This window comes from Bufo gargarizans, chromosome 1 (assembly GCF_014858855.1).
Source record: "Bufo gargarizans isolate SCDJY-AF-19 chromosome 1, ASM1485885v1, whole genome shotgun sequence".
NCBI classification, from domain to species: Eukaryota; Metazoa; Chordata; class Amphibia; order Anura; family Bufonidae; genus Bufo; species Bufo gargarizans.
The window spans coordinates 739,938,257-739,964,249 of NC_058080.1; the positions used below are offsets into that span (position 1 = coordinate 739,938,257).

The 25,993-nt window shown below is 50.1% G+C and overlaps 1 protein-coding gene across 3 annotated transcripts in view; it reads left to right on the forward strand.

Annotated features, from left to right (window-relative positions):
• Nucleotides 1–77: 77 nt before the first annotated feature.
• CGRRF1 (cell growth regulator with ring finger domain 1) overlaps nucleotides 78–25,993 on the forward strand; it is a 35,834-nt gene continuing 9,918 nt past the window's right edge. Inside the window, exons 1-4 of one of the 3 annotated variants that reach the window (XM_044276480.1) lie at nucleotides 78–266; nucleotides 424–546; nucleotides 1,452–1,591; nucleotides 5,372–5,549. In XM_044276480.1, the coding sequence (XP_044132415.1) occupies nucleotides 88–266; nucleotides 424–546; nucleotides 1,452–1,591; nucleotides 5,372–5,549 (620 nt within the window). In that variant the 5' untranslated portion in view covers nucleotides 78–87. The remainder of the gene's footprint in view (nucleotides 267–423; nucleotides 547–1,451; nucleotides 1,592–5,371; nucleotides 5,550–25,993) is intronic. The other 2 variants (XM_044276478.1, XM_044276481.1) reach the window with 2 other exon arrangements.

The window sequence follows — 25,993 nt, forward strand, 5'->3', positions numbered from 1 at the left end:
ATAGTACGTCATGTGATGTATACGTCACCTACCGTTGACCAATCAGAGAGGCAGGAAGAATGACAGCTAGTGGGTACGGCGGCTCAGATGGGAAAAAAAGGTTGCGAAGGCGTTTTTTCCTTCTGTTATGTTGCGGATGGGGCAAGGCTGTCCGGCGCTGCGATGCCAGCGATATTCCTGGCCACGTTATACGAGTATTCCCCTCTCTTCTACATTACTGTGGTGTCTATCTGCTTTGTAGTCACTTGCGGGATAGTGCTGGGATGGTGAGTCACTAGTGAATGCTAAGCTGTCTGTCTGCCATTTGTTTCCTTTATTTTCCATCGGCAGAACAGGAGATGTATAACAGCTGGCGATAGAAAACGATAAAAGCAGTTGTTCAATGACAGCCAATCAGATTCAAGCTCTTATTTTTTTTTTAAGCCTTTGGGAAAATGAAAGAAGAAAGGCGATTGGTTGTTGTGGGCAGAGGCTACACAGGCAGCAAGGTGATTGGTTGCTGTGGACAACCGTTCAACAAGCAGCAATCTGGTTGGTTGCTAAGAGGTACAGCTGTATAAGCAGTAGTCTGGTTTCTATGGCAACTGCACCACTTTAATTTTGCACCAGTTTTGCTAATTTTCCTCCTTGCTTCTACGGTAAATTACAGTAATGTCCTGCTCTAGTGCTAGCTGGCCTCTGGCCTTACCTTAGCCCTCACAGAGTTGCCCTCCCTCGGTGTCCAGGGTAGCAGTGGAAATAGTCGCTGCCAACCATATCCTTTATCAAGATGGCGCTTAATCCCTGTTCTGTGCTGAAAGCGGTCAAGGAACTGCTAAACGTTGTGTATTTGCGCCTTTTCAGTACAGGAAAAGGATATGGACGGTGGTCACTGTTTACACGGCTACGTATGTGATGAACGTATCAGCACCTCCACCAATCAGCTGTTGGAAGAGGCAGCGGGGCTCCGGCGGGGGCTGCGGCCTCTTCTTCGGCCGTACAGTGTAGACATGGCATCTCAAACCTGATGAAGGGGAGCTGAGCATCCCCGAAACGCGTAGTTTTCCTGTTGATGCATTCACTTTAAATAAAGAGGAGCTCAAATATAGCAACAGTCGTCCTCGGTGTTCTTGTGCCCTACAGTGATCCGACTGCAAAGTTCAGACATGGCATGTGCGCAGTACAACCCGTAGTTCTGTCCCATTCGATAAGCTGCAGTACCAAGCGCAGCCTCTATAAAATGGACGGCGCTGTGTCTGACTCTCAGGCCTAAGTGCGCCGCTCCTTTTAAACAGCTGATTGGTGGAGGTACTGGGTGTCAGACCCCCACCCCCCTGATACTGATGGTCTACTCTAAGGGTAGGCTATCGATACGGACAACCCCTGTAATTTATAAAATCTGGGCATGGATTGTGGCTTCAAGATTCTCAGAATTTTCTTGTATAAGCTTCGCACTTGGTTTCTTGTTGCAGGCGCGGCCTGGACGTCCCTGTTATACTGAGAAACTCAGCTGAGACCGCTTCCAATACCTTCATTTGTAAGAAGCAGATGCAAGAAGTGAAGAACCCCTTTGGCCTTGAAATAGTTAATCCAGATACTGCCACATTAGCCAGTAAGTGATTCCGGCTGCTGCAGAGAGAGGTTGGTAAAGACTTCATGGAGCGGGGTCCCCCCATATGTCCATGTAGTACACTGACCATGCCAGGTCTTCCAGAGGGAGCTTCACTGTTTGTAACAAGAGTGCACACGAGAAGTGCAAGCAGAGGACCCCCTTATACCTGGAGATACCCTGGCAAAATTAACATGTATTTTCCCCTTTCTCTATTGAATGGAGGTGAAATCTGCTGTAAAAATCCACAGCAAAAATTGACTTACTGTGGAATTTAAAATCCGCACTGCAGGTCAGTTTCTTCGTAGAAAATCTTCGCAGTGTGTGGATGAGATTTGGTAAAATCTCATTTACATGGCTGGTATTGAATTGCACTGTGGGTTTCCGTAGGAAAATCTACTCTGAAAATGCGCTGTGTGAACAGGTGGCCTAAAAGGGCTTACTGACAGGGGCTTCTGAAGTAAGCAACCGCCAAACTATTATACCTGAATGAGGTTTCCATATTAATTTTCTCAGTTCCTCACCATTTTAAGATCTCCGCCTGCTGTCCTTAAAGGGGTTGTCCGCTCCTCAGGGTAGATCATGAATATCAGATCGTCGGGGGCTCAGCTGCTGCCACCCCTGACGATCAGCTGTTTGAAGAGAACGCAAAACTCGTATGAGCGCCGTGTTCTCTTCTCTGTTTACCTGCTCGCCGTCAGTGGAATAGGGAGGAGCTGGCCCCTTGAAGTGAATGGGGACAGCAGAGTTGTCATTACACTGCTCCCGCTTCAATGGCAACGGCGAGCAGGTAAGGCTACTTTTACACGCGCATTTTGGCTTTTCGTTTGTGAGATCCGTTCAGGGCTCTCACAAGCATCCAAAACGGATCAGTTTTGACCTAATGCATTTTGAATGGAATGGGATCCGCTCAGAATGCATCAGTTTGCCTCCGTTCATTCTCCATTCCGCTCTGGAGGCCGCCTGCAGCGTTTTGGTGTCTGCTTGACGAAACGGAGCCAAACTGATTCGTCCTGGCACACAATGTAAGTCAATGGGGACGGATCCGTTTTCTCTGATACAATCTGGCACAATAGAAAACGGATCCGTCTCCCATTGACTTTCAATGGAGTTCATGACAGATCCGTCTTTGCTATGTTACAGATAATACAAACGGATCCATTCATGACTGATGCATGCGGTTGTATTATTGTAACGGATCCGTTTTTGCAGATCCATGACGGATGCGCCCAAAACGCGAGTGTAAAAGTAGCCTAAACAGTGGAGAGAATGCAGCGCTCGTACGGGTGCTGTGTTCACTTCAAACAGCGGATCGGCGGGGGTGTTAGCAGTAGGACCACCACTGATCTGATATTGATGACCTATCCTGAGGACAACCCCATTAATACTGATGACCTACCCTCAAGATAGATCATAAATATCAGGTCTGATTTGTGTGGGGCCAACTCCTGGCCCACCTGAAGAGGCCTGCTCGCTGCTTTTCCTAGACCAGTGACGTCATGTTCATCGGTCACATGGCCTAGGCGTAGCTCAGTCCTATTCAAGTGATTGGGGCTGTTCTGTGATACGAAGCACAGCCGCTGTACAATGGACGGTGCCGAGCTTGGTAAACTGCAAGGAGGCCGTGGCACTTACTGGAGTTCTGTGGCCTCAAACATTGCAGATCAGATAAGGACTCGTTAATTTCAATGGGCCGCAAAAGATGCACAGTACCATGTGCTGTCCGCATCCGTAAGTCCGTTCCGCTGTCCCACAAAAAAGATAAAACGTGTCATATTTTTGTCTGTTTTGCGGGCAAGATTAAGCATTTTTAACATATGATTGGACGGGCGGATTGGGAAAATGCGGAATGCACATGACTGGTTTTGCAGAATTGTGATTTGCGGGCCGCAGTACGGATGCGGTCATGCACATGGGGCCTAACAGAACTAATACTGATGATTCGCTCCTATTGCATCCTCTTTCAGATAATTCCATCAGCAGCACAATTCTCTCCTGTTTTGTTACAAAGTAGGTAAAATGTATCTGTTTGTATTCCATGCTGTTTAGCTCACAGAGGATTGCCTAGAGCCCTAGACAATTGTAGCAAACCCTCAGCTATGATAAAATATTAAGGCTGTACAGATTTTCAGCCTCTTTTTGTAAACAAGAATGTTTTTATCCACTGAAAGCAAACAGAGATTTTGAAAATGCTGAGTAACTGAAAATAACATTTATTTAAGGGCTCATGCCCACTGGCGTAAGCGCTCAGTACCCGTATTGGGGATCGTAAACGGACAATTGACTTAAATGGGTCCGAATCTGTCAGATATGACCAAAAATAGGGCTTCACCTATCTTTCTGCGGTGTTCGTAAGCAGGGATCGGAAGCACTACGAAGTAGGGGTGGGCGATATAAACGATATACGATATGAACAATATAAATTCGGGCAATGATATAGATTTTGTCAATATCGCCATATCGCGTTAGATGACCACGGAGCAGTAGTGAATTGTAGAACCTTCTCACTCCCTGCTCCGTGGCCTCCCGACTCTGCACCGCGCTGCATTGGCCAGGGCCTTGCGTGCACACATCGTCAGCGTGCTGGCTGACTCTGTGTGTGACGTCAGGTCCCTCCCAGTGCATGCTGGGAAGAAGACGCAGTCCGTCTCCTGCGGACTCCATCAGCCAGCCGCCCACCATGCAGGAAAGGTATGTATATTAGCAGGGGCCCGAATCTACCGGGGGGTGGGGGGGCGGTGGATGGCTATGGCATGGGGCTCATGGCGCTGGCTGTGGGACATGGATGATTGCAAATAGCCATGGCAAAATTCCTTGAACAGTTTTGTAATTTATATACATACAGAAGAAAATAATATATTGTGATATATCGTTATATCGCACATGCTTCAAATTATATGGCAATATAGATTTTAGGCCATATCGCCCAGCCCTACTACGAAGCACTTCCTTGGGCTACTGATCCGTGCCTCCACATCTCAAAAAGATGCCGTGTTGCGGATCACGGACCCATTCAAATCAATGCACACAGCCAGTGCCGTGCATTGCGGATCACACTTTGCGGTCCGCAGTATGGGCACTGAGAGCTTACTCTCGTTGGCAGAGCGCTAAAGAGGTTGTCCCACTAAGACAATGTTTCCCCGATCCACAGGATAGGGAATAAGTGTCTGAGGCAGGGGGTCTGAGCACTGGGGCCCCCACTGATTACGAGAACAGAGGCCTGTGCTGCCCAGTTTGAATGGAGCCGTGGACACACATGCGCATTGCTTCCTTCAGCTCTGTGGGGCCACTGAAGATAGCCAAGTGCATGTACTTTACTCTCGTGGTCAGGGGGACCCCAGTGGTCCTGTGGGTAGGATATCCAAGGGCAACCCCTTTGAGCTGCAAATAAAGAGGTATTCTCACATGTGACATTTATGGCATGTCCACAGGATATGCCATAAATGTCTGATAGGATGGACCCGCTCCTATCTCCAGAACCGAGCTCCATCACGCCTGCCTGGGAACGCATACAGTGCGGCACATGCGCAGCTTTCTCCATTCACTTCTATAGGACGTCTGAAAATAGCTGAGCTTGTGGATATGCCATAATACGTCCCAAATGGGGCAGCCCCCTTTAGCAATAGGATATTCTTTGTCATTTACATTTAGTAGAACAACTGTTGTCTATGCACAGGTGAGGATTATAGTGGCATGGATACAGCACTTGACTGCTGATTCACTATCATAGAGGGGAGAGGAGCGAAGGGTCCTAATCTTGGTTTCTTTGCTCTCTTCACACAGAGGGGGTTACATTGAGACCGCACTGTCTGGAGAAGTGTATTCTGTCCTGTTACTGGGGGTGCAGTGTACAGAAAGTGCAAGAGGCTTTACAGAAACATGTCTACTGCTTCCAGATACAGACCCCTGGAGTGCTGGAGGACGCCCTGTATAGTGAATACCTTCACAAGGAGCAGCATATGTATCCTTTCCAGATGCTCAGAATATAGTTGCTGGTGGAGTCACTCTGTAAGTACATTACTTATCCTGTACTGATCCTGAGTTACATCCTGTATTTCTTTAATTAAAATTTTAAAACAAACAGATAAATAAATATATAAAACAGAGACCAAACCAACCATACAGGACATGATGCTCCTCAGCGCGGCGCAGACAGCACCGGTCCAGCCCACTCGCCACAGAACACCAGCTATGTACAATATTTACAATATCTATGTACATGTACTAACCTTCCTGATCCGGTTGCACCTACCTACACTTAACAAATACAGAAGTTAAACTTACAAAAAGCCCACCCACCACCACCCCAATGCAACACACAATTTTTTTTTTATATTATATATATATATATATATATATATATATATATATATATTGTGGGGATTCGCTCTGGTAGGCAGGGTAAGCGAACGCAGTACAGAGGCAAGAACACGGTAGTAACGGAAAAGTCAGTGTTTATTCACACAACAAGGAAAAAATCACATAAACACTTGGCAGAGTCCTGGTGTTAATGCACACCACAGAAAATCCCCATGTTTTTTCACATGGCCAAAGTCCACAGAACTCAAGACGAACACGTCACCTGAATATCCACAGCCGGCTTTTAGGGTGCCTGGCTTCCGGCTGGTGGCTCTCATGCAGCTCCCCAAAAACACAGAGCCTTCACAGCACCACTTTTACTTGGAGGAACATACCACACCCAGCTGAGCTGCTGGCTGGGTTTTTAAACCCCACCCCAAAACCTGGCCTGGACGCGGGGAACAGCCACCCACCCTGCTCTTTGGCTGCTCCCAATAAGAACCGGCCCGGATCGGCTTTTCAGCCACACTAAGAATAAACAGTGTCAGCGAGCACTAGCTGCTGCTGACACATAAAATAACCGGTTCTTATCTCACCGAGGCCAGGAACCTCGGTGACACGTACCTTCCGTCAATGACGGACCCTTGCACCTTCCTACATACCTCCCCCCTTTGTTCAACCCTGAGGGGGTGAACACACGCCAGACAGTGTACTCGGGACAGGGCATCCGCGTTTCCCTGTAACCGGCCTGCCCTGTGTTCTACTGTGAATTTGAAGTTTTGCAGCGATAAGAACCACCTGGTGACCCGAGCATTCCTCTCTTTGGCCTGGCTCATCCACTTGAGAGGGGAGTGGTCGGTCACCAGACGGAATTTCCTCCCCAACAGATAATAGCGGAGAGACTCGAGTGCCCACTTGATGGCCAGGCACTCTCTCTCCACTATACTGTACCGGGTCTCCGCTGGAGTGAGCTTACGGCTGAGGAAGACAACGGGATGCTCCTCCCCGTTGACTTCCTGAGACAGTACAGCACCGAGGCCTACTTCGGAGGCATCAGTCTGGACCACAAATTCCCTCTTGAAGTCGGGCGTCACCAAAACCGGGGACCCACACAGGGCCGACTTCAAAGCGGAGAAAGCCTCTTCCGCCTGGTCATTCCAGCGGACTATCACGGACTTCCGTCCCTTTAAAAGCCCTGTCAACGGAGCCGCTAAAGTGGCAAAATGGGGAACGAACCTCATGTAATAGCCCACCATTCCCAGGAATGACCTGACTTGTCTAGAGGTAGCAGGTCGGGGCCAATTCCGTATCGCCTCCATTTTGCTCACTTGAGGTTTAATGACTCCACGTCCAATGACATACCCAAGGTATTTAGTCTCCTCTAACCCTATTGCACATTTCTTTGGGTTAGCTGTTAGTCCCGCCTTTCTAAGGGAGTCCACTACAGCCTGTACTTTAGGTAGGTGACTTTCCCAGTCGGTGCTGTGGACAACGATATCGTCCAGGTACGCCGAAGCGTATCGACGATGTGGACGGAGTATAATATCCGTTAGCCTTTGAAACGTGGCGGGAGCGCCATGTAGACCAAAGGGTAGTACCTTGTACTGATAAAGCCCCTCTGGCGTGACAAAAGCCGTTTTTTCTTTGGCAGCCTCTGTCAAGGGTACCTGCCAGTACCCTTTGGTGAGGTCTAACACAGAAAAATACCGGGCTTGGCCCAACCTTTCAATAAGCTCATCCACTCGGGGCATGGGATACGCGTCAAATTTGGACACCTCATTAAGCTTGCGGAAGTCATTACAGAACCTCAGTGTCCCATCTGGCTTGGGTATTAACACTATCGGACTGGCCCACTCACTTTTAGACTCCTCAATGACATCCAGCCGCAACATAAGTTGCACTTCCTCCGAGATGGCTTTTCGCCGAGCCTCGGGTACTCGATATGCTTTTAACCGGACTTTTGCCTGAGGCTCGGTGACAATGTCATGTTGGATTACGGAAGTACGTCCAGGGAGGTCTGAGAACACATCCGTGTTCCGACTAACAAACTCCCTGGTTTCCTGAGCCTGTTTAGAGGAGAGGCTGTCAGCAATTTTTACTGTGGCAACCGCTTCCCTTGCATCAGACTTAGGAGCCGGACCCTCTTGTCCAAGAAAACCCGGTCGCGGGCTGTCTTCCGTACAGGTTTCCCTATCCTTCCAAGGTTTTAGCAAATTAACATGGTAAACCTGCTCCGGCTTTCGCCTCCCCGGCTGGTGTACCTTGTAATTTACCTCTCCTATTTTTTCACGCACCTCGTAGGGCCCCTGCCACCTGGCTAGGAACTTACTGTCCACTGTCGGCACGAGAACCAACACCCGATCACCCGGGTTAAAGTTCCGGACCCGAGCCTGCCGATTATAGATCCGACTCTGGGCTCGCTGAGCGGCCTCCATATGTTCCCTGACAAGAGGCAAAACGGTCTCTATCCGCTGTTGCATCTTGGTAACATATTCCAGGACGCTTTTATGCGGAGTGGGTTGTTCTTCCCACGCCTCTTTGGCTACGTCCAACAAGCCACGAGGATGTCTGCCATATAGCAATTCGAAGGGCGAGAACCCAGTAGAGGCCTGGGGCACCTCTCGCACTGCGAACATGAGATAAGGCAGAAGAAGGTCCCAATCCTTTCCATCTTTGGTCACCACCCTTTTTAACATGGTTTTTAGGGTTTTATTAAACCTTTCCACTAGTCCATCCGTTTGTGGATGGTACACAGACGTCCGTAACTGTTTTATACGCAGCAACTTGCAGAGTTCCCTCATGACCTTGGACATAAAAGGGGTCCCCTGGTCAGTCAGGACCTCTTTAGGTAGCCCCACTCGGGAGAACATCTCCATTAGCTCTTTGGCTATAAGTTTTGCAGAAGTATGTCGCAGTGGCACGGCCTCCGGGTACCGAGTAGCGTAATCAAGGACAACCAAGATGTGTTGGTGTCCCCTGGCGGACTTTGGTACAGGACCTACTAGGTCCATAGCGATTCGCTCAAACGGTACCTCAATGATCGGGAGGGGTACCAAGGGACTGCGAAACAGGTGCTGGGGGCTCGTTGCCTGGCAGGTCGGGCAAGATTTACAGAAGTCGTCCACCTCTTTAAACACACTGGGCCAGTAAAACCGTTGTAGTATCCGGTCCTGGGTTTTCTGCATTCCCAGATGACCCCCGAGAACATGCTGGTGTGCTAACTCTAACACGAGTTTGCGATAAGCCTGAGGCACCACTAACTGTTCAATGGATTCACCTCGCAGCTGGTTTACCCGATACAACATATCCTGATGGACCACAAAACGGGGGAACACCGACTCTGCCCCTGGTTGTTGTGGTTCACCATCTATTATTAGCACATTTTCCCAGGCCCGGGATAAGGTTGGATCCCGGTGTTGCGCGGTACCAAAATTACCCCCAGAGACATTGAGGTCTGCCAGCTCAGGCCCCGGCGGCAAGTCCTCCATGTCTCCCACCATTACACTCAGTGGGGATGTCTCCTCCTCTTCCACCGAAGTGGCGGTCACCCCTACCGCGGGACCTTTAGACTCAGGTTCCCAGGGTTCTGGTCTCCCCCCTGAGCCAGGCCATTCTGCTAGGGTTACCCCTGTATCATGCATATCAGTCACTCTCGGAACCGGCCACAGTGCCGTGAAACCCGGGAAGTCTCTCCCTACTATAAGTTCATAGTGGAGGTGGGTTGCAACAGCCACCTCGTGGATCCACCGGCCGGAAACCGTAGACAGAGACACCATAGCAGTAGGATAGTCTTTTAAGTCCCCATGGATGCACATGACTCCAACCTTACGGCCGGTGTACTCAGCGGAGCGTACCAGGGAAGCCCTTACCAGGGTCACCAGACTTCCTGAGTCCAACAGAGCCTCCGCTGGAGTGTCTCCCACCTCTACCTGGCACAGGTGGTTCAGAGGCTCCGAAGCACCCACTGCACACAGTTTCCTGGCATATAACGATTGACGGAAGCCACAGTTTGTGTCCATGGGTTCCCCCTGACGTGGACAGTCCGCTCGAACATGGCCTGGCTCCCGACACCGCCAGCAGATTATTGGAGCGGGGTCCACAGGGGTTATATCTCGGGCAGGTTTGATGGGCACCGGTTGTTGGGTCCGGTGTGGAGAGTTACGGGATCTGACTGCCCCCCTCCCAACAGAACCCCCCTGTAAGTTTCGGGTAGCCTCATAGCGCTCCACCAGGTCGACCATCTCCAGCGCATTCCCTGGGGAGACCTGGCCAATCCATTGCTGGAGAGGGGGTGGCAGAGCCCTCCAGAACCTGTCTGCTAATAACCGGTCCAACATAGCAGTGGGGCTCAACACGTCAGGTTGTAGCCACTTTTGTAACAGGTTAAGCAAGTCATAATACTGGGGTCTCACGGGCTCCGCCGGGTTGAACCCCCACTGATGCACCCGCTGGGCCCGGACCAGTACATTCACCCCCAGTCTTGCCAAGATCTCCCCCTTTACCTTTGGGTAGTCGGCTGCTTGATCGTCAGGCAAGTCAAAAAACACCCGCTGGGACTCTGACGTCAGAAACGGAGCGACGACCTCAGCCCACTGGTCTTGGGGCAGCTTTTCCCTGGTGGCCACTTTTTCATACATCGCCAGGTAGGTCTCGACGTCGTCTGCAGGGGTCATTTTAGGGATCGCTGCACGTACTGCTTTCCGGACATCATGTACGCTTGGGGTTGCTCCTGCTGACTGTAATGCCATTACATGTTGTAGCAGCAACTGGTTGGTCTCCTGCTGCTGCTTATTAGCCTCGCGTTGCTGCAGGTTAGCTTCCACGAGGGCCTTCATAACAGCCACCATTTTGTCTCTTGACACCGGTTTAAATCTAGCCGGCTTGATAAATGACATACAACCGTGAGAGAGAAAAAAAAATTCGGCTTCCACGCCAGCCTCACTGCGCTTGCCCGCTCCAAGCCACCAATTGTGGGGATTCGCTCTGGTAGGCAGGGTAAGCGAACGCAGTACAGAGGCAAGAACACGGTAGTAACGGAAAAGTCAGTGTTTATTCACACAACAAGGAAAAAATCACATAAACACTTGGCAGAGTCCTGGTGTTAATGCACACCACAGAAAATCCCCATGTTTTTTCACATGGCCAAAGTCCACAGAACTCAAGACGAACACGTCACCTGAATATCCACAGCCGGCTTTTAGGGTGCCTGGCTTCCGGCTGGTGGCTCTCATGCAGCTCCCCAAAAACACAGAGCCTTCACAGCACCACTTTTACTTGGAGGAACATACCACACCCAGCTGAGCTGCTGGCTGGGTTTTTAAACCCCAGCCCAAAACCTGGCCTGGACGCGGGGAACAGCCACCCACCCTGCTCTTTGGCTGCTCCCAATAAGAACCGGCCCGGATCGGCTTTTCAGCCACACTAAGAATAAACAGTGTCAGCGAGCACTAGCTGCTGCTGACACATAAAATAACCGGTTCTTATCTCACCGAGGCCAGGAACCTCGGTGACACGTACCTTCCGTCAATGACGGACCCTTGCACCTTCCTACAATATATATATATATATATATATATATATATATATATATATTATTTATTTATTTATTTATTTTTTTTGGGTCCCTGAGCTGGTCCCGCATCCCATGCCCCCAGTACATGATAATAGACGTCCATGAACCAGCCCAGGATTTTCTTATATGTCACAAAGTCCCCAATGTTCCATGGAACCCTCCCCCCATTTACCCACCACCCAACCTAACACTACACCCGACAACTCAACCTATACAAATATACAAATATATATAGACATAAAGACATATAAACTACATTACATAGTACATTACATAGTAGACCTTAACCTCACCACCCACCGTGAGGCTTTTCAGCCACACACAACCCATTAAAGCCCAAGTTTGGCGCCTGCAAGCCCTATGTCCTCATACAGCCACCAAAACAAAACAAAAATCTACAGTGTCAGCTTCAGCCCACCACCGGGAGGGGAGACAACAGGCTAGGGTACCCTAAAGGCAAAACCCCTCCAGAGGAGAGAGGCTCTACCCGCCCCCAACCTCTCGTACTCCAGAGAGCGCACCTTCACCAGGTCTCCGAGAATGTTCCTAACCACCTCATCCTCGGGGAGGATTTTGCGTTGCGTCGAAACTAAACACCGTGCATGCCACGTGTAGTACCTGACCACTGAGCTGACTAGGAATAAAGTGCAAAGGTCCCTACCACCCAGGTGTCTGAATGCTCCATAGGCCCATTCCGCATAGGAGAGAGTGACCAGCCTAGGCCAGCCAATGGAGGTCCCCACCCTGGTGTAAACCTCTGTGTTAAAGGGACAATGAAGCAGGAAGTGGTCCATGCTTTCCAGCACACCACCGCACTCCTCACGGGGACACCCCCTGTCCTCAGAGCTCCTACACTTCAGATTGTCCCTCACACACAGTTTCCCATGGAAGCAGCGCCAAGTCAAGTCAAAGAACTTCAAGGGGATCCTATTGGAATTTAAAAGCCGTAACCCAACCCTCAGATCCCGACCTGGGCAGTCCCTGAAGGCCAGAGGTTTCTGGAAATGGGTCAACAGAACCCTCTGGTCAAGGAGTCTCCTTGACTGAGTCCTGATTTCCCACATCCCCAGACCCCACCGACGTAATACCTTCAGAACCAGGGCAGCATAAGCCGGGAGATGCCCATGTGGTGTGCGGAGATCCTTCACTTGCCCCCCTGTCTCCCATTCCTGGAAGAAAGGCCGAAACCATCCCCGACAGGAGGCTACCCACAGAGGAGCCCTCTCTTGCCAGAGGTTCGAGAGATTAATCTTAATAAAGGTGTTCACCAGGAACACCACAGGGTTGACCATACCCAACCCTCCTAGTCTCCTCGTACGGTAAGTAACCTCCCTCTTGACAAGGTTCAGTCTGTTTCCCCATAACATCTGGAAGAACAGACTGTAGACCCGAGTCCAGAAAGGTTCCGGCAAGACGCACACACTGCCCAGATATAACAGCAAAGGGATCAGGTAGGTTTTGATAATGTTCACCCTTTCCCTGAGGGTTAAAGACCAACCCTTCCACTGGTCCACCTTCTGAGCGGCAATCTTAAGCCTGCTATCCCAGTTTTGATGGGGGTAATCCCCCTGGCCAAATTCAATGCCGAGGACTTTTGTAGATTCCTGGGGCTCTGGAAGGGTGTCCGGGAGATCAAAACCAGGATCTCCACCTCCCAGCCAGAGACTCTCACACTTATCTCGGTTGATCTTGGACCCAGATGACTCTGAGTAGCGCTCTACCTCAGACAGTACCCACTCTGCCTCCCCTCTCGAAGACACAAAGATAGTTACGTCATCAGCATACGCCACCACCCTCAGTGTAGTCTCCGGAGCCGCCCGGTCCATCCCGATGCCCGCCAACGGCCCACGATCAACCCCTCTAAGGAAGGGATCGATCGCGAACACGTACAAAAGCGGGCTCAGAGGACAACCCTGGCGAACCCCAGATCCCACCCCAAAAGGACGCCCAATCCAACCATTCACAAGCGGGAAACTCTCTGCCCCTGCATACAAGGTCTTAAGCCAATCAACAAACCCCCCGGGCAGGCCATATCTCAGAAGGACAGACCAGAGGTACTCGTGGTTAACACGATCAAATGCTTTTGCCTGATCCAAGGACAGCATGTACCCCTTCCAGTGACCTGCCCTGCCCTGCTCCACGGCCTCCCGGACACTGAGCACAGCACTAAAAGTACTGTGGCCGGGAACAGAGCAATGCTGGGCCCCAGAAAGGAGCTGGGGTGCAAACTTCACCAGCCGATTAAATAGCACCTTTGCCAAAATCTTTCTGTCCACACCGAGGAGCGCTATGGGACGCCAATTCTCAATGTGGAAAGGATCTTTACCCTTTGACAGGATGATCAGGGCCGACCTCCTCATTGACTTTGGTAGAGTACCCGAGGAGAGACACTCATTTAATACCTCAGTCAAGAGGGGAACTAAGGTGTCCTTAAAGGTCTTGTAAAACTCAGATGTTAAGCCACCCGGACCAGGTGATTTTTTGGGAGCAAGCCCCTCAATCACCAGACTGACTTCCTCTTCACTGATCATTTCCGTCAAACCGTCAAGAGAGGGGTCTACCCCTGGTTCAGGGACAGTTTCAGTCAGGAAAGCCGATATCTTATCACGATCAAGATCCCTCCTTGCCATGAGATGTGAGTAAAAGGATCTGACAACCTCCAGGATCCCTGATCTGGACCTTCTCAGAGAACCCGTACTATCAATCAGTCCTGACACAATCTTACTACTCACTGACATCCTGCAGTTTTTGTAAGGGTCGGGCGAGCGGTATTTCCCGTAATCCCTCTCAAAAACTAAAGATGCGTGCCTATCGTACTGACACCTCATAAGCAAAGACTTCACTCTGGAGATCTCCTCACGGCTACCCCCAGTCGAGACAAGACGTTCGAGTTTCCTCCTCAGGCCCTGATACAGGCGATACTTACTCAGACTCCTGAGGCTCGAGAGCTGGCGGAAGAATCTCCCCACCCTTTCCTTGAAGATCTCCCACCACTCAGACTTACTGCCGCAGAGATCCAGCAATGGTACCTGGCTCTGAACGAAATCCTCAAAGGACTGTCTTATCTCCGCTTCTTCCAAGAGAGACGAATTGAGCCTCCAGTAGCCCCTTCCCATTCGGGGGGTCTCTGCAACATTCAGAGAAAACAAAATCATACAGTGGTCGGAGAACTCCACCTCCACAGCGGACACGGCTGAAGAGACGGCTTCCTCCTTTAAATAAAACCTGTCTATTCTAGACCTACAACTAGCCCTATGATAGGTGAACCCCGGGTGGCCTGGGGTGTGCCGGATGTGGACATCCACCAGACGAGCCTCACTAGCTATTTTATTAAGCGCAATGCTGTCGTAAGTCAGCTTGTCCCTGGAACCTCCCCTATCCTGGGGCCTCGTGACAGTATTGAAGTCCCCTCCAAAGACCACCTGCCAACTTGTAAAAAGATAGGGCTTGATCCTCATGAAGAGACACTTACGGTCCCACTTGGACTGGGGACCATAGATGTTAATTAGACGAAGTTCTTGTCCCCTCATGAGGACATCCAGGATCAGGCACCTCCCCATTTCTAATTCAATAACCCGTCGGCATTCTACCGGTGCAGTAAAAAGGACTGCCACCCCGCTATACGGCTCGGCCGCAAGAGACCAGTAGGAGGATCCGCGTCGCCACTCCCTTTTAGCTTTAAATACAGATGCCAAATCTGGCAGCCTGGTCTCCTGCAAAAACAAAATGTCAGCTTCAACCCGGCTGAAAAAATCAAAGGCCGCAAATCTAGCCGTATCTGACTTAATGCTGGCGACATTAATGGACGCCAGCGTCAACGGAGTGAGTGCCGCCATCATGGGTGATTGAATTAGATGGCTTTCTTTTCCCACTGCCCCCACCAACTTTTTCATCAGATGATGGCTTACCCCTCTTCAAACAAACAGATGTGTCCATTTCACCTCTGCCCTTGTGCTCTGACTCCAAGCCAGCCCCCACCCCTGAGGACATGTTTTCCCCAGTAGAAGGAGGCTCGGCGTCCCCCGCAGGCCCAGGTGTCACCGCGACTCCCGAAACCTCCCCACCGGCTCCCTCCCCTGAGGAGGGGGAGGTGTCACCAATGGCTTGGAACCGGTTTGAGAGACTAATCAGAGGGGGGTTGGTTGTACCTTCCTTTGGCATCTGGCGGGTGGGAGAAGATCTTAAATCTCCCTTTTTCCCTGTACGTTTATTACCCTGCTTTTGCCATCCCCCACTTCCCCCGTCATGGGGGGATAATGAGGAGATGGCACCTTCCTCTTCCTGGATCCTCCCAATTTCCTCATCCAGCTCACTGTCCCTTTGGGCCTCAGCAGTAGCAGCAGTCTCAGGGGTGAGATCAGGGGTCATCCCAGCTTCCCCAGTTGCCTGAGGTTCCCGGGATTCACCCATCTCCCTCTCCCTTCGGCGATTTTCCTGACGCCTCAGTTGGGCAGGCGTCTTTTGCTTACTTTTCTTCCCTGGCCCCTCTGTTCCTTCACTTCTGCCAGCCCCTGCCCCAGTAGAATTGGCCTCACGGCTTCCTCCCGCCGGGGCATTGACCGCATTGGCAAAGGAATGAGGGCAGCGACTGAATGGGTGACCTAAGTCACCACACAGGTGACACCTAATCTCTGCACATGATGCAGCGAGGTGGCCAATCTCCCCACACAGCGCGCACTTCTGTACAGTGCAGTTAGCACTGAAGTGTGTGGGGCTGCCGCATCTGTGACAGAGCTTCGGCTGACCCTGGTAGAAAATCTGGATGCGATCCCTTCCAAGGAAGGTGGCAGATGGTATGTGAGTAACTGTGTTTCCTAAAAGCCTAAGTTTTACCATGAACGTCCAGGCCCCAGACCAGATGCCATGTTCATCCCTGTTCTTCTTGGGAACCTCCACCACCTCCCCATATCGGCCGAGCCACGTCATGATGTCAATACACGAGAGTGACTCGTTACGGGTTAGAACGGTCACCCTCTTCACATTGTTCTGACGAGACACTGCCTGGACGGCAAAATCTCGCCAGCTGGGCTCGTCCTTTGCCATCTCATAGTTCGACCAGAAGAGCTCAAGTCCCTCCGGCCGAACAAAGCTGACATCGAACTCAGGGGTCCCATAGGGATGTATCAAGGCGTAGATGTCTGTCGCCTTGAAGCCCATCTTTAGAAGGAGCTCAACAACTTCTGATCTTGAAGGACATGTATCACTGCCCCTCCACCTCAGACGGACCACATTCCTACGGAGAGCACCCTGCCCAGCTGTCGGGAGGGACCACGTGGTCTCCCCGCTCCTTTGCTCTCGGAAGGCTGAGAGGCCATGCCTATCTATCCAAAAGGATAGATCAACCTCCCTCCCCTCTACATTGATTGTGCTCTCCCCTCTCTTTAGAGCCTCCAGAAGACGCCGCTGCAAAACGCCGTCCCCAGAGCCAGAGGACAAGGAGGGTCCCCTACTCACCCCGGCCGTGACAGTAGCAAAACTGCGCACAGGGGCTGCCACAGCCGGGGGGGCAACCGGACCAGGTTCCACACCCTCCCCGCTTACCAAAGACCCTCCACCACCCACTTCCATATCTTCCATCCCCAAACCTGCCTTACTTACAACAGATTCTGCGACCTCCCTTCCTTCCCTCCTAACACCATTCACTCCACCATCCAAACCCCCAGACATATTTTTATTAAAAATAATTTTCTGCCCCCCACCTGCTCCCTCACTCATACTGGCTGAACCGGTGTGTTTTGGTGTAATTATTGGTACCTCAGCATCACTGGGCCCTGGGGTCGGAGCTGCCCCCAAAAGACAGACCACAGCCCCAACCCCACTTTTATCATTGCCCTCCGCTTCCTCAGTACTACCATTTACAACTTTTGGACGCCGCTGATCCATTACCGGGCGCCACTGATCCAAACGCTGCTGATCTGTTCTTTCATGGCGCCGCTCATCTGGACCAGCAGCGCCAATACAAAACAAAGGCTTTGGCCTCAGTTCTTGACCTTCATTGGGAGGCGTAACCGTCATAGCTCCGACAGCTCCTTCATGCCTCTGCTGGCCCGAGGGAACAGCGTCATCAGCGGTTGGAGCCATCGGAGCTCCTGCAGCCATCTGTGGCGTGGAGCCACCCCCTCCTCCCATCAGGGAGCAAACTCCAGCGCCAGAGATTTTTCTCTCATCCTCCGCAGTAACCTTCCTGTCCGGCTTTTCAGCCGGTGTCGCACCAGCTCCATCCCCGTTACTGCAAACAGAGACGGAGCTCACCACCATATCGGATACCTCGCTCTCCCCTCTCTCCTGCACCGAGTCCACTGCAGGACACGGGCTGGGCTGAGAAGAGGGGCTAATACAGTGAGCCGGCCCTGCGGTCAACCCGGGGGTCCCAGGGAGGGGGGTGTATACATATCTTACCTGCTCCTGGAGCTTGGTCTTCTTAGCCTTTTTCTTTCCTTCCCCAGGCGTCTCCGGTGGCAACTCATCACCAAAGCATAAGTCCTGGAAACGCACTGGGGACTCCAGGAGCTGGATCTCCTCCACTAGGGCCCCTCCCGGGCCGCAGGTCTCATACTCATCCCCCGAGCCGCAGCTGGGTGACCTTGCTATTTGGCGTGCAGGGGGCCCACTGTACGGAATCTGCTCCTGCAGGCTGCCAGGTGGATCTTGCTGGTCATCATCATCATCCTCCTCCTGCACGACTGGTTCCTTCTCCACCTGGCTGTCAGGCTGCTGCCCCATCTGCCTCTTCTCCTCCGCCATCTTCCGAAAACGTTCCTCGTTTAGGAGTTTTTCCTTAAACGGGCCGCTTTTATCTCGGAGTACAGTCCGCCTTTGCTCAATCTCGCCAATGTCAGCTTGTAGCTGCTTTATTTGGCTCTCCAGCCCCTGCTTCTTCCTCTTTGGGGCCACTCCAACACAAGACCTCAAGCCGCGCAGCTCCTCACGGAGCCTCCTCAGGGTCTTAGTCGCGTCTTCGTACTCACGGAGGTGGCTCATGACCCGGGATCCGTAGGTGGAAATGGACTCCCGGGCCCTCAGTACGCCCCAGCCTTCCTCCTCAAGATCTGCTTCACCTCCGTGAACACTCGGCTTTTGCTGGGCCCCGGAAGGGCTACTCTCACCCATGCTGGCATTCGGGTCCTCCTTAGCGGATCCAGCCTTGCGGCTCTTCCTACTACCCTCAGACTCAGGGGAGACAGAAGCCACATTACTGCGACTCCTGCCAGATCTTCTTACCCCTGAGTCCTCCATGCAGGCCAAACGCTGGCTTCTCCTGTCCCCTGAAGGCCTGCCGCTGGGAACAGGAGCCTGGGGCTTGCTTCCCTCGCTCATGCCTGAGAACCCACTCTCCCCCTGGGGAGGAGAGAGCCGGCCTCAGGTGGATAGATTTTCCTCCAAACGCTCAGGAGCAGCAGCAGCAGCTACACACAGCCACAGGCGACCACACCCACAGGTAATCGCAGCTCAGGAACAGCTGATCCAGAGCTGCACTCACTATTCTGCTGGTGCAGTCACTGTGTACGTACATTACATTACTTATCCTTTACTGATCCTGAGTTACATCCTGTATTATACTCCAGAGCTGCACTCACTATTCTGCTGGTGGAGTCACTGTGTACATACATTACTTATCCTGTACTGATCCTGAGTTACATCCTGTATTATACTCCAGAGCTGCACTCACTATTCTGCTGGTGGACTCACTGTGTACGTACATTACATTACTTATCCTTTACTGATCCTGAGTTACATCCTGTATTATACTCCAGAGCTGCACTCACTATTCTGCTGGTGGACTCACTGTGTACGTACATTACATTACTTATCCTGTACTGATCCGGAGTTACATCCTGTATTATACTCCAGAGCTGCACTCACTATTCTGCTGGTGCAGTCACTGTGTACATACATTACTTATCCTGTACTGATCCTGAGTTACATCCTGTATTATACTCCAGAGCTGCACTCACTATTCTGCTGGTGGACTCACTGTGTACATACATTACTTATCCTGTACTGATCCTGAGTTACATCCTGTATTATACTCCAGAGCTGCACTCACTATTCTGCTGGTGCAGTCACTGTGTACGTACATTACATTACTTATCCTTTACTGATCCTGAGTTACATCCTGTATTATACTCCAGAGCTGCACTCACTATTCTGCTGGTGCAGTCACTGTGTACATACATTACTTATCCTGTACTGATCCGGAGTTACATCCTGTATTATACTCCAGAGCTGCACTCACTATTCTGCTGGTGGAGTCACTGTGTACATACATTACTTATCCTGTACTGATCCTGAGTTACATCCTGTATTATACTCCAGAGCTGCACTCACTATTCTGCTGGTGGAGTCACTGTGTACATACATTACTTATCCTGTACTGATCCGGAGTTACATCCTGTATTATACTCCAGAGCTGCACTCACTATTCTGCTGGTGCAGTCACTGTGTACATACATTACTTATCCTGTACTGATCCGGAGTTACATCCTGTATTATACTCCAGAGCTGCACTCACTATTCTGCTGGTGCAGTCACTATGTATATACATTACTTATCCTGTACTGATCCTGAGTTACATCCTGTATTATACTTCAAAGCTGAATAGTGAGTGCAGCTCTGGCCAACCAGTTTAGTTATGTTGCTAGTAGGATCATTCATATGTACAATTCAGTGGGTAATTGACCTGCTGCAATTTGGCCAATTAAATTCAGAGATGTATGGGCAACTTTATTGTTATTCAGATGTAAATGTCTCCCTGCTGCTTCTCCTCTACTCTCATTTCTTTTTTAAACTAGTTCTGGCTGGTCTTAGAAACCAAGGAACTCAGGGGAGTATAGCATTAGCAGAAATTGTGATACTAGCAAAAATTAACCTTATGCTAATATACCCTAAAGGCATTAATGATTGCAATATTTATTTTTTTAGTCTGTGCTGACAGAGCACAAATATTATAGTCCTATTACTTACATGATTTCTGCTATGTACAGTTTGGCCACTAGGTGGCGCTGTTAGGAAGCTTGCTGAGTATATACATGCAGATGTGTCCAGGATAGAGATGTCTTTCTGTAGATTGACCCCTATGTGTAAATGCATCTCGGAGGGGATTATCTTTAGTGGATAAAACTGTACCAGACTGCAGCTGAGAGTGATTACGTATAGGAGGGAATAGTTACATCCAGGGCCTGGAACCATACAGATCTCATATAACAGTTTAATAGAATTGTATCCATACTGAAAATGGTTAAGAGTTGAAACGCAGGCAGATTTACTAAGAGTTTGAAGAGGCCACGGCGCTCCATTGACCGCTGCGGCCTCCTCACAGCTGCAGTACCAAGCACAGCCACTATCCAATGTATGGCGCCGTGCTTGGTATTGCAGCCCAGGCCCAGTCACTTGAATAGGCCATGTGACGGATTAAAGTGACGTCACTGGCCTAAGAAGAGGCTGCAGCACTCACCAGAGAAAGTGCAAAGATTTGGATCCCCACAATCAGCTGTTGAGGATAGGTCATCAATATCAAAATCCAGGACAACCCCTTTAATAAATGTGGCTCCCCTTCTGACTTTTCAAACGTCACAAACTGAAATCTACACCAGCTATGAGCTGTGAGCGTTGGGCCGCTGAAGACCACTTCCCTCCCACTAAGTCCCACACACTTCTGAAAAGAGGGGAGAAGATCAAATTTGCAAATATGGCCTACACCTGTCACGCTCGTGTGTTGGAGGAAAACACCACACCGAGCATAGGAGGGAAAGGGGATACCGGAACAAGGCCTGGAAACTAGGGAAGGAAGATAGGCACCTCCTAGAGAAAACCCTAACTCCAGTCCTGACAGACTACCAGTATGAATAGGCCCCAGTGGTAGGCAAGTTCATGCACCGTATACCTAGAAACCCTTCTCACCCTTTAGGACCCTGGAACTAATGTCAGGACTGAGTCTACCTGCTCCTCCAAAGGGAAGGACGAACAGGAGTCTCCCTCAGGCCTAATGACAAACAACAGGGAAAGGCAACACACACATATATAGAAACAAAACACAAAAGGGAAAGGAAACACTTATCTTCAATGAAGCTTTGGTAGCACCAGGAACTCAGCCGAGAACCAAACACCAGCTAACCACAAGTCCAACAGAAGCTATAAACCGCATAGCATAGTGGGAGAAACAACTATAAATAGAGAAGGTTAAATGACCGTAATAGCAACACCTGGGGAAATAAGGTGAGGCAAGCACCAGAAACAACACAGACGTCCTTTGATCCAAAAGGAAAACGTGTCCATGTTGGCAGTCTCGCAGATCTCCTGCCACCTGTCACGGGAACGTCCGACTCTTCATTAGGATTTTTGCAGCTTTACAGTAAAGCACTAGACATAGCATTAACCACAGTCATCTGCACCGTCTCCCGTAGCTTGTGCCCTGTTAACATTTGGAGCTTCATTGTTTGGTTAGTGACTGGATGATGGGAGGAATGGTAGCTTATTCAGAACACCTGTAATATGGACAGAGCCGTGTAGCACCAACTTCTACTCCAGGGCCACCCAGAAACAACCGATTGGTAAGAGTGCAGGGTGTTAAAAATGGCCAGTTTTTTTGTGGCTATTTTGCATGAGTGTGTGCATCCATTTCCTGGCTGTCTATCCATTTACAACGTTTGTTTTTTCAAACCCCTGCAGTGCCCTCAGCATATATTATGGCCCCCCAGAGTGCCCCAGTATCTATAATGCCCATCAAAGTGCACCCAGTATCTATAATGACTCCCACTGTAGTGCCCCCAGTATCCTGCCCACCATAGTGCCCCCAGTATCTATATTTACCCCCACTGCAGTTCCGTCAGTATCTATAATGATCTCCACAATAGTGATATAACAAAATAGCAAAAAACAGGTGCACTCTGCGGTATTACTAAATCCTCAAACTGGTTTTAAAATTGAGAGATTAGTCAACATGTCCTACGGTGTAGGACATGTCTAAGCCCGGGCACCGCGACAAGGTTTCTCAAGTAGCCCGGGACCTAACACTCTCCTACCTGTGCCAGTGGGCAAATACCAGGAGCCAGTGGGCAAATTACAGGAGCATAAGGCCGACTCACAGACAACTCACCAGTTGCCTCCAACATGTATCCATGCTTGCAATGGGAGGAGGGAGGAGTCTGCAAGTCCCACTCAAGACTGTCTGGTATGGCCCAGGTTTTTTGCTATTTTGTTATATTGTTATATTGATTATAACATCCACACAATTGTTACCTTGTGTAGGATGTCTATTGTGGTACTTGTGGTTCGCTGCGGGCATCCTCCACCGTATGCATGTTTGCTGGGGATTGCCATTAGCAACGGGCCACAAGTGCAGGATTTGCTCCCCTATATATATGCACGACTGCATGTGGGTTTGAGCACCTCCTGCTATACCACGTCATTCCATTCAGTTTGTATATATAGAGATTCCTGGAGGTATATAAACTCCAATTTAAATGTGCCTGTTTTCCATCTACAGGCCACATTTAGGTGCACCTGTGAGGCCTGGGCCATACCAGACAGTCTTGAGTGGGACTTGCAGACTCCTCCCTCCTCCCATTGCAAGCATGGATACATGTTGGAGGCAACTGGTGAGTTGTCTGTGAGTCGGCCTTATGCTCCTGTAATTTGCCCACTGGCTCCTGGTATTTGCCCACTGGCACAGGTAGGAGAGTGTTAGGTCCCGGGCTACTTGAGAAACCTTGTCGCGGTGCCCGGGCTTAGACATGTCCTACACCGTAGGACATGTTGACTAATCTCTCAATTTTAAAACCAGTTTGAGGATTTAGTAATACCGCAGAGTGCACCTGTTTTTTGCTATTTTGTTATATTGTTATATTGATTATAACATCCACACAATTGTTACCTTGTGTAGGATGTCTATTGTGGTACTTGTGGTTCGCTGCGGGCATCCTCCACCGTATGCATGTTTGCTGGGGATTGCCATTAGCAACGGGCCACAAGTGCAGGATTTGCTCCCCTATATATATGCACGACTGCATGTGGGTTTGAGCACCTCCTGCTATACCACGTCATTCCATTCAGTTTGTATATATAGAGATTCCTGGAGGTATATAAACTCCAATTTAAATGTGCCTGTTTTCCATCTACAGGCCACATTTAGGTGCACCTGTGAGGCCTGGGCCATACCAGACAGTCTTGAGTGGGACTTGCAGACTCCTCCCTCCTCCCATTGCAAGCATGGATACATGTTGGAGGCAACTGGTGAGTTGTCTGTGAGTCGGCCTTATGCTCCTGTAATTTGCCCACTGGCTCCTGGTATTTGCCCACTGGCACAGGTAGGAGAGTGTTAGGTCCCGGGCTACTTGAGAAACCTTGTCGCGGTGCCCGGGCTTAGACATGTCCTACACCGTAGGACATGTTGACTAATCTCTCAATTTTAAAACCAGTTTGAGGATTTAGTAATACCGCAGAGTGCACCTGTTTTTTGCTATTTTGTTATATTGTTATATTGATTATAACATCCACACAATTGTTACCTTGTGTAGGATGTCTATTGTGGTACTTGTGGTTCGCTGCGGGCATCCTCCACCGTATGCATGTTTGCTGGGGATTGCCATTAGCAACGGGCCACAAGTGCAGGATTTGCTCCCCTATATATATGCACGACTGCATGTGGGTTTGAGCACCTCCTGCTATACCACGTCATTCCATTCAGTTTGTATATATAGAGATTCCTGGAGGTATATAAACTCCAATTTAAATGTGCCTGTTTTCCATCTACAGGCCACATTTAGGTGCACCTGTGAGGCCTGGGCCATACCAGACAGTCTTGAGTGGGACTTGCAGACTCCTCCCTCCTCCCATTGCAAGCATGGATACATGTTGGAGGCAACTGGTGAGTTGTCTGTGAGTCGGCCTTATGCTCCTGTAATTTGCCCACTGGCTCCTGGTATTTGCCCACTGGCACAGGTAGGAGAGTGTTAGGTCCCGGGCTACTTGAGAAACCTTGTCGCGGTGCCCGGGCTTAGACATGTCCTACACCGTAGGACATGTTGACTAATCTCTCAATTTTAAAACCAGTTTGAGGATTTAGTAATACCGCAGAGTGCACCTGTTTTTTGCTATTTTGTTATATTGTTATATTGATTATAACATCCACACAATTGTTACCTTGTGTAGGATGTCTATTGTGGTACTTGTGGTTCGCTGCGGGCATCCTCCACCGTATGCATGTTTGCTGGGGATTGCCATTAGCAACGGGCCACAAGTGCAGGATTTGCTCCCCTATATATATGCACGACTGCATGTGGGTTTGAGCACCTCCTGCTATACCACGTCATTCCATTCAGTTTGTATATATAGAGATTCCTGGAGGTATATAAACTCCAATTTAAATGTGCCTGTTTTCCATCTACAGGCCACATTTAGGTGCACCTGTGAGGCCTGGGCCATACCAGACAGTCTTGAGTGGGACTTGCAGACTCCTCCCTCCTCCCATTGCAAGCATGGATACATGTTGGAGGCAACTGGTGAGTTGTCTGTGAGTCGGCCTTATGCTCCTGTAATTTGCCCACTGGCTCCTGGTATTTGCCCACTGGCACAGGTAGGAGAGTGTTAGGTCCCGGGCTACTTGAGAAACCTTGTCGCGGTGCCCGGGCTTAGACATGTCCTACACCGTAGGACATGTTGACTAATCTCTCAATTTTAAAACCAGTTTGAGGATTTAGTAATACCGCAGAGTGCACCTGTTTTTTGCTATTTTGTTATATTGTTATATTGATTATAACATCCACACAATTGTTACCTTGTGTAGGATGTCTATTGTGGTACTTGTGGTTCGCTGCGGGCATCCTCCACCGTATGCATGTTTGCTGGGGATTGCCATTAGCAACGGGCCACAAGTGCAGGATTTGCTCCCCTATATATATGCACGACTGCATGTGGGTTTGAGCACCTCCTGCTATACCACGTCATTCCATTCAGTTTCTCCACAATAGTGCCACCAGTATCTATAATGCCCACCATGGTGCACCCAGTATCTATAATGGCCCCTGTAGTTTCTCCTAGTATCTATAATACCCACCATAGTGTACCCAGTGTCTATAATGGCCCCCACTGTAGTGCCTCCAGTATCTATAATACCCACCATAATGCACTCAGTATCATAATTGCCCCCCTGTAGTTCAACCTGGATCTATAATGGCCCCCACTGTAGTGCCCTACTGTCATACATTAGTGATACAGGTAGGGTGGCCAGAGGTCTGGTTTTAGGCTGGACAGTCCGGCTTTCAGACCCCCTGTCGTCATTCCGGCGCAGGGCCTGGACGGACTCAGGGATGTCCTGTTGAGCAGCTCACACTCAGACAGCAGCACTGTGCTGTCTGAGTGTGAGCTGCAGGGAGAAAGTCACCCTCCCACTCACCCCGCAGCTGAAATGAAGTTGATTCTGCCTTAATTTTTTGAAATCCCCGTCGTCTGTTTACTGGGAGGGGGCTTGGCCTAACCGGGTCGGGGCGTAGTTTAGCGGAACGGGAGCAGGGTATAAAGTACGTCTTTTGAGGGTG